A 16740-nucleotide genomic window follows, 5' to 3' on the forward strand; every position below is an offset into this window, starting at 1 on the left:
TGGTACGACATACTATACTATGACATTTTTTCCTCATTTTGGACAACATACTATATATACTATGACTTTTTTGACTAATTTTGGACGACATACTATACTATGACATTTTTGACTAATTTTGGACAACATACTATACTATGACATTTTTGACTAATTTTGGAAGACATACTATACTATGACATTTTTGACTAATTTTGGACAACATACTATACTATGACTTTTTTGACTAATTTTGGACGACATACTATACTATGACATTTTTGACTAATTTTGGACAACATACTATACTATGACATTTTTGACTAATTTTGGAAGACATACTATACTATGACATTTTTGACTAATTTTGGACAACATACTATACTATGACTTTTTTGAGTAATTTTGGACGACATACTATACTAAGACTTTTTTTTGTGATTTTGGACAGCATACTATACTATGACATTTTTCTCAAATTTTGGATAACCTACTAAACGATGCCATTTTTGTCAAATTTTGCACAACATACTAAACTATAGCTTTTTTTCAAATTTTGGACAAATTTTGTACCCAAATGTTTAAATGCACTTATTGTAAGTTGCTTTGGAAAAAAGCGTCTGCTAAATGACATGTAATGTAATGTAATGGACGACTTACTAAACTCTTCTTAGTGGTGTCCTTACCTTTTTGGACAGTTCTGCTATTGTCTCGCACTGAAAGCACACTGAAGGAGCCTTGTGAAATCAGGGCTTCTTTGGGGTCTTTATGTGTAATCAGTGGAGGTTGTGAGGACTTCAAATAACTGCTCGACACATTATTCCTGGGCTTCCTCCACCCCCCCCCACACACACAGGCACACTGGTCAAAGTGTGTCCCGAGGCTATATGGTGATTGGGGCGGTGGGACTCACTTTCACACACACAGGCAATTCCAGTTGGGACGGGGCAGTGAAATTCCAGATGAAGGGTCATTTGCTTTTAAATTCACGTTGCAGAGGCTCCTGTGTCTCGCGGGCATTTTCATCAAATTAATGGGACGACAAAATTCTCATGGGGCCCTAAAAATAGGGGCCACAAAGAGATCAATATGTAAAGGCCAAAGGGATAACATTTCCATTTCTACATTCTACATGTATTGTTCAGAGACTATGGTGAAGATGATGAACTAATGATCAGATTTTAGATAATACTTTGACCATTACTTAGTCAAAACAAAATGTTTGATTACATCAGCTTCTTACAGTTGTCCGACAGTGTAAAGACTTTATAAACAATCCACTACACCCTGTGGTTTTTTACAACACTGAGACTTACTTGATTCGTGCAAAACATTAGTGGGCATCAATGTCATCACTAAGATTGAAACCACTGGAATTTGTCCGATAGTACAAACTGCTGCGTAACTACGGTGACGCAGAGTGTCGTCAGCAATACGCTGGGTGTAATACTGCTCACGTCGTACTGTATTTCCAATGCAGATTTAATTGTTTGCTACTATTTGAAGAGAATATATTCTAATAATAAAACTGATGTTGAAGCAGGAACTGTAAAAAAAAAAAAGAACTCATATTCAATGTTGCAATGTTTTAATATCTATTATTAGAAGTCAAAATGACTTCACTGCTTTTGTTTAGGTTGACTGAACTTCTGTCTTGACCAAATTGCCACAGAAACAGAAAAAGCAACGGCTGCGTTCACAGCAATTAATTTCCATGTGTTTCATTGTTGTGGTTACAGTAGTATTCATAGATGATTCAAGTCTGCTTGAGTTAAAATGTTAAACTCATCTCATCCCCGTGCTTTTTTGTGTTCCCGTTGTAACCGGTAATGAACGTGACCTTTTATTCCGTCAGCCGGCTGCCCGGAGAACGAAAGAATCTCTCGATATTGAAAAGTGCCTTATTATCTAACCGGGCTATCTTGCTTGCACATTTGTGCCTCTGACCAGAGAGAATAAGATGAACATAATTGGATACTGTTACCCCTTTTGATTTCCAGGCTTTGAAAATGCCAAAGTCAAAAAAAAAAAAAAACGCATTAACCTCGTCCAGAATGGGACGTGTTGCATGTCCTGCAGAAGATGTGGAAATGAGATAGCGCGAGATAAAGCTGAATAGTCAAAGTGTTTCAAATGCCTCATTTGCACTACATGAGTCAGACCGTGTTTGGTCTCCGGGGGAGCGTCGGGCTTGACCTTAGAGAAAGAATTCATCTGTGCATTCACAGCTGACCCCGTACACATTCGGCACAATGGTCTCATTTTAATTGTTTAAGCCGTGGATTTAATGGTTTGAGAGAGTAACATGTGCAACACTAGGTCTAAAACTGCAACTACAGGAATAAAGAAGGACCTCACATTTCAACCTGGGCTGCACAAATGTTTCTGTTTAAATGAATGCTACTAGGAGCAAATGTAACAGTACAAAAAAATCAGACTAAAAATGCTTTTATGATAAAAACTGTTGACACTTAATACTTAAATATTGTTTCTTCAAAGTGTTGGGGCATTTATCATACCAACATTTGCTTATTAGCAGTGACTACAAGGATAAAAACTTCAACATCAACCACACGGTGTGTAAATTTGTCAAGCCATGAGTCAGGGGGACCATCAATGACTGTGCAAATCCATTATGTAAATATTCAGATTAGATTAGATTAGATTAGATTAGATCATAACGTAGGTCTGTTAGTGGCACAAGATGTCAAATCAAGGATGAATACAGATGATTTCTTTCCCCTGAAACAGTTACTGTTAATGACTTAAAACCACAGACTGTATATACAAATTGACATAGTCTTCAGGGTTTAAAACACATTTCCAGCTGTCAATCACACAGAGCCTCATCTATTTTCCTCTAAATGGGGCCAAAATTTACAAAATTGGCATTCAACTCGATTAAAACAGACCCGAAACTAGCATTTGAAACCATAATCTTATCATGAAAATGCCCCCTGGTGGCTATATAATATATTCTTACTTCTGAGTTGGCCAAAAGCAAAGCAAAAGACTCCTTCCATTTTATTTGTAAATGGTCTATGCTTAAATTGTTGACATATTTCAGTCTGAATGAATGAAACAATAGACTTATATTAACACCGCCAGAGCTGCAATCACTGTTTGGGAGGGGGGAAAAAAATCGCACACTATATAAAGTAATTGCTGACTTTTCGGGATGAGTAATTGCTGGTTCAGCTATTCTATTTTTTACCAAAAAAAATAAATAAATAAATAAAAGACAGTCTTGTTTGTCAAAGGAAAGACAGACTCTCTCTTTTTTTTGCAAACCCCAGCGTTTTCTCTTGAGTCCTCTCTGTCAGACAGTTACAAACACACTGTGTTCGACTTCACAGCCTGTTGTAACATTTGTGATGCTCAAGCCTTCTTTGGATGATTCACTACTCAATTCTTCATGTTCTGTTCCACTGGCTCAGGCCGGGCCCACAAGATTTATATGACGCCTCCGCGGTCTTAAACGTTTCTCCCAGAAGACGAATGTGAGGTTACAGTGCAGCCGCAATGTTTCAAAAAAAAGTGTCCCCAGTGACCATGTGGCAAAGGTACGGTTGACAATTTTAGCCGAGGAAATCGTTTGAGCAGATCTTGACCACGGAACTCTGGAACATTGCTCAAACCCAGCAGCTCATTCAGCGGCCCATGTTTGTGTTCTTAAACTGCATTTGTCTCTGCTGTTTATTTTTATTCAGGGTGAGCCAAAGTGCAAGAACTTCACCTAAGGTCGTCCGATTTCACATGGAGGAGTCGTCCATCATTCCGGCTTCTGGAGGCAGCAGTGGTATCCATTGTGGTAAGCGATGTGGACAGCGCTAATGCCGTCTGGAGAATGTTTCCATATGGGGGCCCCTGTTTTCAAGAGGAGTCCTTTTTGCTTTGGTTTGAAGGAAACAGCTTTCATTTCATACACCCCCCCCCCCCCCCCCCCCCCAGCTTCAAGCAGTGCGACATGAAACAGTGAGACAACTTTCACACTCGCAGCCCATAAACAACACAGCTCACCTCTAACCTCGGTATATGAATCAAAAACAGGTGCGAGAAATGAGGATTATGATGTTCAAGTCAAACTACCTGACCAGTAATTTAATCTCCACTCTCCACATGAGAGTCGCTGGTGCCAATCCCAGCCGACATAGGGTGAAAGGCGGGGTGCGTCCTGGACAGGTCGTCAGTCCATGGCCGTCGTCCACTCTCACACTCACCCCCGTGTCCAATTTGCATAAACCCGAAGAAAACCAACGCACACACGGGGAGAACATGCAACCTCCATGCAGAAAGGTCCTTGTTCCGACCGGGTCGTGAACCCAGGTCTTCTTGCTGCAAAGGCAAACGTGCTTCACCACTAGTCATATAATTAAAAGTCATCGGAAAACAGGAGTTATCCGAATATCTTCGGGGAAAAGAAAGGTGTGTCCCATCTTTGCTCCAGCATTATTTCTGGAAAAAACTGAAAGCCCTAATACGTGAAGTGATTTGGCAGAGGCCAAACATTCATTCATGTGTTTAAAAGATAGACACTGCAGCTTTAACATATTTGGAAAAATATATCTCACTAAAGCGAGGGAAGAACTGTTTCAGCTGTGACAGTCATGTGCCACTTTTAGATCATTTTAGATCTTTGAAATGCATATAGACAGTCTTGTACTTGGACTGTCAGAATAAAAGCCTCTTTCTCTGCACAGCAATAACTGCCCTTTGTTAATCCTCACCCCTTCCCCCCTCCTCAAACATTCCCATCACTTCCTGCTGCTTTGGTGCTCAAATTAGCCCCAACGTAGCCCTTTTCTCCCAGGGTGGACACTTTGATCTCGCCATTTTCCTCCCTACATGGAAGAGTCATGCTGTGCCATATGAACGCCTGCCCGTGCTCGAGCCCTGCAGCGGGCTGCCGCACCCCGAGTTTACCCTCCGAAGTTACTCCTGCAGGAATTCTGGCACGGCTTCAGAGGATGACGACGGCTGGTTGGGGAACTTCAACTCCAGGATGAGTCCAGAGGTGCGGCCTCCTGCAATGCTGGATCCCAGGTGTGTATTCCTTTTTTTGTGGACTGGAAATCGACGCCAGGAAGCGGGACTGTGGTAATGTGAGAAGGTTAAGAGAGAAATGTCAACCATAGATGATGGGAGGAACTCTGGGGGTGGGGGAGCACTAGGTTATGTAAACGGTGCAAATGCATCATATCCTCCATCTGCTGGCTGTAATTAAAATATACATGTACGACTTTGACTGTCTGTCACTGATGGGCAGGAGAACACCTGATCATATCCACTTCTCTGACAGTAAAACGCTGCCTGTAGTGGAGCAACAATTAAAAATAAATAAATAAATAAACTATTAGTGAAGAGTCAAAACCCCCACTGACAATTTAAGACTGACTAGAACAGACTGAGCAAATATTTTAACAGTTTAATCTTCTGCAGAGAAGGCAGGAGGTGAATAAACCAGATAAACAACTCAACAGACGTCGAGTTTCAGTGTTTTATGCCAAAGTAGTAAAAAAAAACTTCTGTTTGCTACTGTTGTAATATTTGAATGATTCTTGTTTGAATAACGTGTTGTCCTCTTGCCACTGTGCTGAATGTCAACTGAAAAACAACAGGATTGCTCTTTCAATATGTCCCAATCTTAGGGCGGCTGGAAATGATTGGGATTTGTGATTACAGTCATTTTTATGTGATATCGATTCTTGCGAGGGCAACACTAGCAATTTCTTTCATGTGGAACCGCTGCTTGGAATATTGTTTTCCACAAAGGGCAAATGGTTACTGACAAAGCAATTTTCCACTCAAGGTCTCCGTAATACATTAAGTAAGGCGATCAAACGACATTAACTGGCTGCGTGCCTCGTCTATGACAGGGCTGTCATTAGAGTGGGACGTAAATTAAAAGCCGCTTTGATACAATACGTACGGTCTTGTAAGGAACTTATACGTTGAGCAAAAACACCTGAGAACCCAATTAACCTTTGATTAATCCCTTTGCTTTGTTGAAAGGTTTTACTGAAATGCACCAAACGGAAGTGCAGTCAGCGGGTACAATGTTTTCTTTACTCCTCCGGCACGCTGGGGTTTCAAATGACACAATAACTTACGAGGATAAAGTGCCGACTTTCAAGTCGAATTTAAAGCCGCTCTTATCTGTGTTTTTTTATATACCAGCCATGAACGAAGCGTAAAGGGGGCCATTCATCGTCACAAAGCCACAGAATTATCACTGAACAGCAGTTCTCTGGCCTGGAAACCTCCCGTCTCTTTCCCTCCAATTCATATACTGTGTATATCCCGCCTTGCACAGCCAATCACTAACATTTATCTAAAATGGGGGGTGGATCTGAAAAAGGAACCGACATGTGAAATATAAACTTCTCCCCCATGTGAAATATAAAACTGCACAAGCCACATTTTTCAGTTGGAGCCAAATCAAAGCCACATGCAGCTACTGTAAACTGTGTTTGTAACCAATTGTTACGACTTTTTTTTTATCTATGAATAAAAGGTAATGTAACTGCGCGATGCAGCAACAAGCACATGTTTTATCACCTACTCACCAACAGAAAATAAACTGTTGTGCCAATTATTGCTGAGGAAGTGAGACCGCGATTATGATTCTAAAGATGAGCTATTGTCTTTATATGTATCAGTGAAATGTTTCATATAACATCTACTAGTCTCTGACAGCATCTCAGTGAGATAAAGATCTGGGATTTTAAGTAGAATTACTGGATTATTATGTATCGTGTTACATGGTCACTGTCAGTCCACTTGGATCATTTTTCTCAAGCATCCTTTGACATGAGGACGAAATAGCAGATTTTATGACAGTGATTGGTTTTGATCTAAGATCCTTTGTCTCTTTGTCCAAATAATTCAATTTTGGATTCTAAAACACGCTCCAGAAGTCCTGATCTAGCCAGGTGTTCTCTGACAAACGTGGTCTCTTCTTTATGGTAAATAAAGGTTGGTTGGACGACGGTGGAAGTCGTTTTATTTGTTATTTGTCATTTATTTCCCAGATTGCAGAAAGACTGAGTCCAATTTTTTAAAGATCATTTCATCATATTCCTTTCCAGATTCCACAATCTCATTTCATAGAATAGTAGGGAGCTCTATGAATCTCACCAGTTTGACAACCCACCAGCCAAAGCAGATGTCTGAGGTTTAAAACAAGACATTTTACGGGATTCCCTTAGTTTTATGAAATAGTTTTCCTATAAATGACATTTTAAAAAAAGAATCATTTATTCGGTTTTATTTGCTTAGTTGCATCACATCCATTGCTCAGTTTTGTTAAAATGAAGATCAAATGTCCATATGTAAAAAAACAAACATGTTCCTAGCATTTTCACATGACAATAAGTGAAATAAAAATATATGGTGCTGCTCACACTGTAAACCCGTCCCAAACAAGTTCATCAAACTTGACCAAAAACCTGATTTCAATTTTGAACTTTGCCCACAACATTGTGTTGCATCCCGACAGTTTTTTTTACGTGAAATTCTATAACCGTCAAACATCAGAGTGAGCACTTAAACCTCTTTGAGGGATTTAAAACCCCTTTAGTGTTTAAGTGAAGCCGGACGAAAAGAAACATGTTACACGCTGCATACATGTACCTGTGAGTGAAACGTGTTTACAACAAGACGCTCGATCAGTTGCAGTGAAACGCAAAAATCTATGGTCCGCTTTTTTTTTGTTTTTTTTCCTATCTTCCTTGGCATAGTGGTCGGGGGACGAGAGCGGCCGAGGACAACGTGGACAAGTCTTTCATCAAACATCCGTCATCTCGTCTTCCATGTCGTCGCCCTCCGTTTCACCTTCTGCCTCGCCTTCCTCTTCCTCGTCCTCCTCCGATGTCACATCCAGCTCGTCCATCTGGGAGACGCACTTTGGACACGAGCAGACAAACAGGTAGTTCTCCCTGTGTGAAGACAACAGGAAACGATTAATCTGAGGCGTTTTATGGAAAAATCTGCTGTCAAGAAACCGCCGTGCACCGGAGCAAATTAATGTTTAATACAGTAATTAACACTTGTGGTGCAGTTAATACTTCAAGCTGTTATGGAGGGGGGGGCGGGGCAGAGGCTGGTGCCCGCAAAAAACCAAAACTTTATGCAGCTCAAAGACCTGCAAAACAAACTTGCTCTCAGCCCTGAGGACTGGAGTGTAATTCAACGATGACATGACATCATGTTGATCAATGAAGAGCTGGAGCACAGGAGCAGCCATCAGACCCCTAACATTTCTGCCCATTATCGCCTGGGAGGCTTTTTATTGATCCAGATGGGATTTTTTTGCAACAGTGCGAGGCCCCATTCAAGTGATTCATCCGAGAGATTACAGATGTTTACCTCAGGATTTTGTGTCGGCTATGGCGGCTCCGGTCCCGCTGACAGCAGTCCAAGTAACTGATGCAGATCTCCTGGAAATTGGAGAAAGCAAAGAGTTGAAGTCGTCCAACGTTAATGGTATGAAGTTAGCGAGCCAAGGCGACTTAAGGTTTAGGCCAAAAAAACAAAGAAAACAAAAACATGATACTGTTTTTCTTTCCAACGTCTTTCCTTCTGCTCACGCAGGCGCTTTACGTCTTTAAACTTCATTTACACGACTCGTTGCTTTGTTAAAAAGCATAAATTCTCCTTTACATGATCCCAGTGTGTTAGTGGCCTGGCATCCCTGCTCTCTCCATGCACGTGTCATCAAGATGAATCACACATCACAACTTTTTTTGTTTCCATCATGCAAACAAAGCTCCTGACTCAGTTTGAGTGGATAAAACGACGAAGCTGTGGGGTGAAGAAAAACTAATCTACTGTCCATGTTCAGGGGTTGTTCTTTTTTTGATGTTTTAATGCATAATTAATTTATCAAGGCTGTGCAGCAACCTCCGTCATCTCTGCTGCTTCCAGGTTGCGGTTGCTTAGTGATGACGGACACGAAAAAGGAGTGCAAACCCTCCCCCCCAGCATCTCTGGCTTCTTCCATGTAATTTTCAATCTTTTTTAGACACTGTATGTGAGCAGCCCCCCAACCCCCCCACCCACCCCTAGCCAGCTTTCAAAGGGGAGCTTTGCTGTGAAAAGCAGTGTTGTTGCTATGACATTACTGCGCCGCGCAGATGCAAGGCATCTCAATCTTTCCGACAGCTTGACAAACCCACTCCAATCCTCAAAGTCTCAGCCTTCTAATACTGCCCGACAAGGGAGCGCACAGAGCTAGAGAGGGAGGTTCTGCCTCGTCTATCCCCGGCCTGAATTTATCATCCCACAACCAGTCGTGTCAGCTGACCTCTCCCGGGTTGATGTCACCGAGGGCACTGAGGTGAAGCAGGAAATTGTTGTCGGGGAAGGATGCCTCTGCGTTTGGTAAGCAGCTGTGGTTACCTGCGGAGGTCAAGAAGGCAGCATGAGGAAGGGGAAAAAACGGGGGTCACGAGGTAAGGTGACACTTTACAACATCACGTGCACTTACATGAGCTTTGGAGCAGAAAAAGTCCAGAGCCCTCGCAGTTTAGAAAGTCTCCCGTTTCTACACACAGAGACAGAGAGAGAGAGAGAGAGAGAGAGAGAGAGACACAGAGAGAGAGACATTACACACAGATGCTTAGATCTACACTCACTCAAATGTTGCAGGACTGAGATAAAACTGTGACCTTTCTCAATGTCCTTGTACAGCTGGTCAATAAAGGAGTCCAACTGCTCCCTCTGCTGGACAGCAAGCTCAAGTGCATCACAGGCGTGAACCCACTGACTTAAGGAGCTGGAATTGAAGCAGACAAAAAAAACAAAAAAACAAAACAAACCAGGAACATGTATGAGAGATGGTTTGGGATCCGGAGCAGGTGAAGAGAGGAGAGGACGGTGTTTGTTTACCTGGTGCCGACGCCTTGTCCGTTGGTTCCCACCAGAGCAAAGAGAGAGCGAAAACCCTCAGGAGTGAACCACTGTGAAATAATAACACCTTTAACTGATCAATATGAGGAAAACTCCGCCACTCATTTAACGTTTATGACAGCTACAGTATCACTTTTCTGTCTGGATTTTACAACACATACGTATTCATGGTTAGTCAATCGAAAAGAAAGGAAATTAACTAGGAACTATTTTGAAAATGGTTGAATTACTTTAAGTTTTTTTGTTATCATTATTGTAAGTTAAACATTTTGGGCCTGAGCACTGATGACAGAGCACACATTAAGCTTTTCCTCAACCTTTTAACCAGCACAATAATCAATAATTTGAGTCATTATTTGCAGCCCATTCAGGATTATTTGACTCAGCAACTGGTCAATCAAAAATAACTTTGAACTCTGCACTGAGTTACAACCTCAGAGATATTACTGGCAGCTGTTCAGCCTTTGGAAAATGAATGTAATGAATGACTGACGCTTAGTCAAGTAAAAAAAATGAAACAACATATGGTGACGTTCTTACCCGACTGAGATGGTCGTCATAAAGTGCTGCTTTAAAAAGGCTGTGTAACAAGGCCAACTGCCCCTGCAGAAACAAAGTGAAATACAGAATGATTCCATTTTACATAACAGCAGAACACACATCACAGGCATCAGCGGGGGATTAAAAATGTGTCAAGGGAGAGTTTTACAGCGTGCTGCTTTGCTCACTGACCCATAACATAAGAGCGGAGAGGATAATGTCTTTGAAGTTGCCTTTGACTTGACACATTTTTTGCACCTCAACAGCTCACTGTTTCCAGCGGAAATAACGCGGCGGTGAGTGACTCACTCTGAACTTCTCTCCCAGGAGCTTGTGTGCGATCTCTTCTTCTTCGTTGGCGGCGCGGCTGCAGAAGTGAGAGAAGAGCTTCTGCCAGTGGGCTTTGTCTTTAGCCTGCGAAACGCAATCATCGTTATTAATACGTTAATACTAAATGTCACTCTGGTTTTTATGGTGTATTTTATAGTGCACATTAATGTACTCGTGGTGTCCATGTGTGAGTGAGTGTATTTTGTTTACATTTTAATTGGGAAACAATAAGAAATCAAAAGTTGCAGCATCTTAATTCCAAGTCGTATACACACGCTTTCTCTTCAAACTAAAGAAAAACACTCTCTTCCCATTTCTCATCTTAGAAAGAAATTATTTTCACAACCAACTCGCTTTGCTTTCAAACCCATAAACTTTGAATTTAATGTATATGCAATATTGTGGAGTGGGCAATAAAAAATCTAATTCCATGCAGCACGTGCTGTCTTTTTATTTTTACAGAGGTCTTTTTTTATGTGCGTGAACATCTGCAATTATTCCCAGAGACGCACAGGAACAGGATGAATGAACACCGACAATAATCAGTTACACCAGAGTTTGACTCACCTGTTTGACCACAGCTACCATCCTGGCCATCAGCATGATGCTCGAGGTCTCTGGAGGATAATGCACACTCCTGAAGAGGAGGAGACAAATATATATATGTTGTTGTTTTTTGACAGGATTTAACAAATACTGGCACATAATAACCCAATCTGAGAATCTGCCAATACAGAATCCTAATCTGATACTTGTATCGAGCAACATAACAGAGCAGCATGTTACAACTTAACCCTTGAATGTATGACCTACCCATACCGTCACTCTTCCATGACTGGGGTCAAATTGACCCCAATAGACTCAATGCAACTTAAGAAATGTCTTGATGATGAGGATTTTCATCACTTCCTATCATTCCTATCAAACAAAAGATTGATTTGTACTCAGGGTAACCCCCTTTATACTGACAGTCATAAGAATAAGAATCAAAGGTTCCTAGAGCTTCCATAAGAGATGCTTGGGGTCATTTTTGACCCCGCTTATGGAAAATAATAGTGATACAAGAAACGGCAATTTCTTAAAATTAATGGGAAAAAAAAAAAGAGAGAAATGCAAATGGCCTCATGTCACAAACATGTTTTATGGGGAATACCTGGAATATGAAAATGTAAAAACTTTTAATTTCAAAGATTTTGAAGAATAACAACCCATGGGGTCATTTTGGACCCCACTTACGCATCTAAGGGTTAAAAAAAACTAGTATCCTGACTATATACAATCCTGACTGAAGTTTAGAAAGGAAGAACAGAACAGAACTTGTGAAAATGTTGCTTTTCTGTGTGTTGTGGTTTAATACCACATTGTTTACATTTATATTGTGTGCAAACACTGATTGTAAACTTAAGTTACAGCAAACTGTGTCCCCACTTAGAGAGAAAATCGTGTGTGTGTGTGTGCTTTAGAGAGGCAGAGAGGACACAGTGAACTGGAGTGGACCAAAACAAGGAATCAAATTAAAATGTGGCCAATTAAACACAGTAAATATGAGATTAATTCCACTATGAGTGGTGCCCTAAATAAAGCAGTCCACAGCTGAGCTACACCAGGAACCTGACAACTAAAAATAAACACACACAGCTGCCACTGCTGATCCCCGATCAATTTAAACTTGAGAACGGGGCACGACATCGTTACCTCTGTATAAAATGTTGTCCGGTAAAACTGAGCAGATCTCTTGGACTGCAATACATTGTTGTACCACTGTGGCCTCACCTCCATGCATCTTTGAGCTTGTTGATGGGGTGGTCTGGATCTTCCTGGGAGGCACCCAGGCACAGAACCCGATGGTACTGGTCTGCTGCAGCTTGTCGACACTCGCTGCTGCAGTACATCACCTGCAGAGAAACACTTGTTCAGAGTATGAAATACTGAAAATGTCCTACACAAAAGAAATGTAAATCATTTGAAGTGACAGGTGCTGCCATACGAACAAATACTCTCAACAGCTGCACCACTTAATACAGCACCGTTTCCTCCACCACATACTGGGAACAACCATTGCTTAGCAACAACTATTATGTGAGGTGGATGTAATCAGGGAAATATTGTGTGTAGTAGGCAGAGGTGACGTTTCACATCTGCCAGACTGAATAAAGCAGACGTGAACACACCTACACAAGATTTTACACAGCCGGACTACAAGATATTTTACATTTTTTTCTGTATCTCAACAGTCTGTTTTAGGCTATTTCCTGTAACATGAGTTCAGAGCTGCACTTTCCTACATGATGTGAAACTGTATATAACCAAGTGTGTGCCTTTCCAAATCCTATTTAGTCAGTTGAATTTATTTACTACAAGGAAGCATCTGGGAGGAGATTACATTCAATGTTATATTTCTTTTTTCTGTTTTACTTACATTGAAAAATGTTATAATGGATAACTGAGTGTGGAAAACTATGCCCTCCCAACACATGTCTAGTCTTGTCTTGTCTTGTCTTAGAGAATATTGATTTCACCACTTTCTCCTTCAAATACAACATCAGTCATTCAGTTCATGATCAGACCAGCAAACCTGACAATGAGGGCAGGCTTGGTGCAGCTCTGGTCGTACGCAGCAGAGCTCAGGGTGAGGAAGGCTGAGTCCAGGTTTGCCACTGAGTCTCCTCGCATTCTCCTCCGCCGTCTCCAGAGCACGAAGGCAGAATTCACAGGCTGTAACAGGAAACGGTACGAGAACATGAGCAAAAGGTAACACGATCTCTTTCTAAATGAAATGGTCCAGTTCCCACAGTCAAAACTGTGATGAAAGATTTGGATTGAGCCCGAGAAAATCTCTCACCACCACTCTGGTTCAGGTGAATGTAATAATGTAACAATATTGTTATAAAATGTAAATAAAATAAAGTTGTAATCATGTGTTCAACGGTTTATAAACGCAAAGAAATCCCAATAAACTGGCAGCACCTCACCTTGCTGATGCCAATTTATGTGCATCCAAAACCACATAGCATGCAGGGTTTTTTTCTAAACTGGGTAACAGGGGGCACTGCACCCTCTTACCAAAATGCTGATTTAGCATTGGTTGAGCGTATATGATGAATAGTTGTCACTAAGACGTACCAGAAGTCACCTAAATTGGATTTTCAGTCCTGCCCCCACTGCTAAAAACACCCTAGAGAAAACACTGTACTGGAGTATATCTGTTCACTGTGACCATAACATACCAGCATCAAACAGGAATTTAACACTAATTTCTCAGTAAATCATCATTTTATTGACGGACTCATACAAATCAGCACGTTTGGGTCCTGGGACTCACTACACTGAAAACCTATCATCATCATTCATGCCGTTTTGATGCCAGTAAACAATATTCCCGTCAAAGTAAGTGATAATACATGTACTATAGGTAAGCTGTCTTGATTAGTTATTGATAGTTCATAATGATTTTAACCCTTGTTGATCTACACTCAATGATTCATCATTCATTAATGTACAAAAGTCATTAACTGTTAAAATGTTGTATTATTTGCCATTTAATCTTACCTCTCCCACCTTTAAGGTGAATACAAGAAGAAACAATACTTTCACCCCCACATCAACCCAAGCACCACACGTGATTCTGAGTTTTAGTAGACAGAGACAAAAAAGAAGCACTTTGTTTGCATCTCACCTTTATATTTATATAAAGAATTCCATAAGAACTGGGAGCAGACGAGAGGTCGCTCAATGAAAATGGCGTCTCCCTTCTTGATGCTCTTCTTTGCAAAGAGACCTTTCCCCTAAATGTGAAAGAGAGAAAAAGCTTTACATTACACACAAGTGGGGGCTGCGTGATATGGACAAAAACAATCTACATATATTTGATGTACTTTTTATATCATTATTATATATTAGATGTATAATATTATTGTTGACATGCATTGTGATATAAATCAAATCACTATTTCTGTCAAGCTTAAGGCTGCGCGATATGGTTTATAAGTAATACCTTAATATTTTTAAGCTATATCACAAAGCTTGCCATACACAGCAAATACAATATCTATCTACAATGACATGCTTAAAATACAGCTATTACCCTTCATCTCACATAATACCTGGTTTATTTCTTTGGCCTTTTAATGTTAAATGCAGGACGTTTTAACGTGTATTAGAACCAGTGTAATTCCACATAAATACGGTCAAATTGAAATGAAAAGTACTGTTAAGTGACCTATAACATTGTATATGTCATATTTAACTTGTACATTTGTTTATTTCACAAATGTATTCAGTTATAATAATAGTAATAATGCAACAGCCTTTATAAACCAAGTGTACACATTACCTGTCACACACAGTAGCCTCATTTACACAATTACACGTCACAGTTTATGATGACAAGTGTCAAATTTCATGCACAAACCACCACAGAGGATCTAAAAAAGGCTATTTTATAGCTATAAATCAAGTACACTTCATTTAAACACTCAAACTACACCAATACAAACACAGTTGTGGAGGTTTTGAACAATAGCAACAGTTCATTGTTGTCACATTTAGTAAAAATGAAGATGACGTGGTTGTGCTTCAGAGAGGCGACACGCGCACGCAGCCGCGCCGCCGTACAACCGCTCTCTGTTTTTTTTTTTAAAAAAAACGTCGTCACTTTTGAAATAAAACAACGCGCTTTACCTTGACATTGTCGATAAATGTGACTTCCACGCACGCGGACACTTTGCCGGGATCCACGCAGAGGGAAAACATGTCATCCACGGGAGCGGCCATGTTTGTCACGACCTCTCAACTTTGAACCCTCACAGCACAGAGAAGCTTGCGCGTATGAGCGCAGAGATGCAGCGCCCTCTGCTGGTGAGGCCTGCAAGAGCAGCTTTCTTTCTTCTGTCCATGAACATTAGGACCCAGACTGAGATTGAATTTGAATTGAATTGAATGACTTTATTCCTCCCCCAGGGGGGAAAACACATTCACAACAGCTCAGTTAAGAAAATTAGAATAGAATAAAAATAAAAATAAAATAAAATAAAAATAAAATGAAATAATTTTTTTATATTGATGTTTTGTTATGTGTGAATGAATAAACTAACCCTTAAAACATAAAGCAGTATCAGGTCTGAGTCAGTGAAGTAGAAAATTATCCACAAAAAGGAGAAAACAACTAATCATTAAACCTGTTACTTAAAGCTGCACAATGTTTTATCTTAATACACAATGCTTTACAGATATTAGACCACCTGTCATAAAAAAGAGAACATATATAATATTTTAGAAACCTTTTATTTATTTGGCAAATAACAAACTGAGTTCACCTTTTATACCCACATTTGAGGCGACTTCTTCTCTGAGAAGTCAGAAGTTAATCAAGCGTAACATTTGACCACTAAAACTAAAGATTTTCTGTTCAGGAATGCAAGTAAATAACTATAATCTGACATTTTAATTAAAGAAATAATATTGTGTTTTACTATTTTTGTTATGCTGTATAACAATAATAATTATATTTCAGTATTAAAAATATAATTTCGGTTTAAGAGCTTCTGCATATCGGCGTGTTAACCATTACAGGAACATAAGAAATGAGTTTGTTAAATAAAAGTTATGTTACTTTAGGGCAGCTGTGGCTTTGTGTGGTGCTCTAATATATTTGTTAATAACTTTCTAATTTATATGACTACCTGTTTAAATAAGGGTTACATAAATAAATACAATTGTTTCATCTGTAACTGTTGTGACAGCAGTGCTAATGCTTGTTCCATATATTTTATTATGAGGAAATGGTGTAAAAAAAAAACAACTTAATACTTTACGTTGTCAAATATTCTGTCAATTAACTTATTGATTAAGTGAGTAATTGTTACAGCTCTAAAAAATAATTTCTCTTTTACAGTAACCACTTTAATGCAGCACAGAAAAACATTGACCTTCTTTGAGAAATAAACTATTTTCTAACAACACGGAGGCAAAGGTCACAGTGTA

The 16740-nt window shown here is 40.0% G+C and overlaps 1 protein-coding gene across 1 annotated transcript; it reads right to left on the minus strand.

The window, feature by feature from the left end:
* Positions 1 to 7231: 7231 nt before the first annotated feature.
* On the minus strand, positions 7232 to 15584 carry smyd5 (SMYD family member 5). Its single transcript, XM_058648948.1, has 13 exons — positions 15439 to 15584; positions 14435 to 14543; positions 13334 to 13473; positions 12532 to 12653; positions 11326 to 11395; positions 10738 to 10842; positions 10429 to 10491; positions 9868 to 9938; positions 9648 to 9754; positions 9467 to 9523; positions 9284 to 9378; positions 8347 to 8417; positions 7232 to 7916 (listed from the first exon to the last, which is right to left on the minus strand). The coding sequence occupies exons 1-13, from the start codon at positions 15529 to 15531 to the stop codon at positions 7766 to 7768; spliced, it is 1254 nt and encodes a 417-aa protein (XP_058504931.1). The 5' UTR covers positions 15532 to 15584; the 3' UTR covers positions 7232 to 7765.
* Positions 15585 to 16740: the final 1156 nt, after the last annotated feature.

Source organism: Solea solea, chromosome 14 (genome assembly GCF_958295425.1).
Source record: "Solea solea chromosome 14, fSolSol10.1, whole genome shotgun sequence".
Lineage (NCBI taxonomy): Eukaryota > Metazoa > Chordata > Actinopteri > Pleuronectiformes > Soleidae > Solea > Solea solea.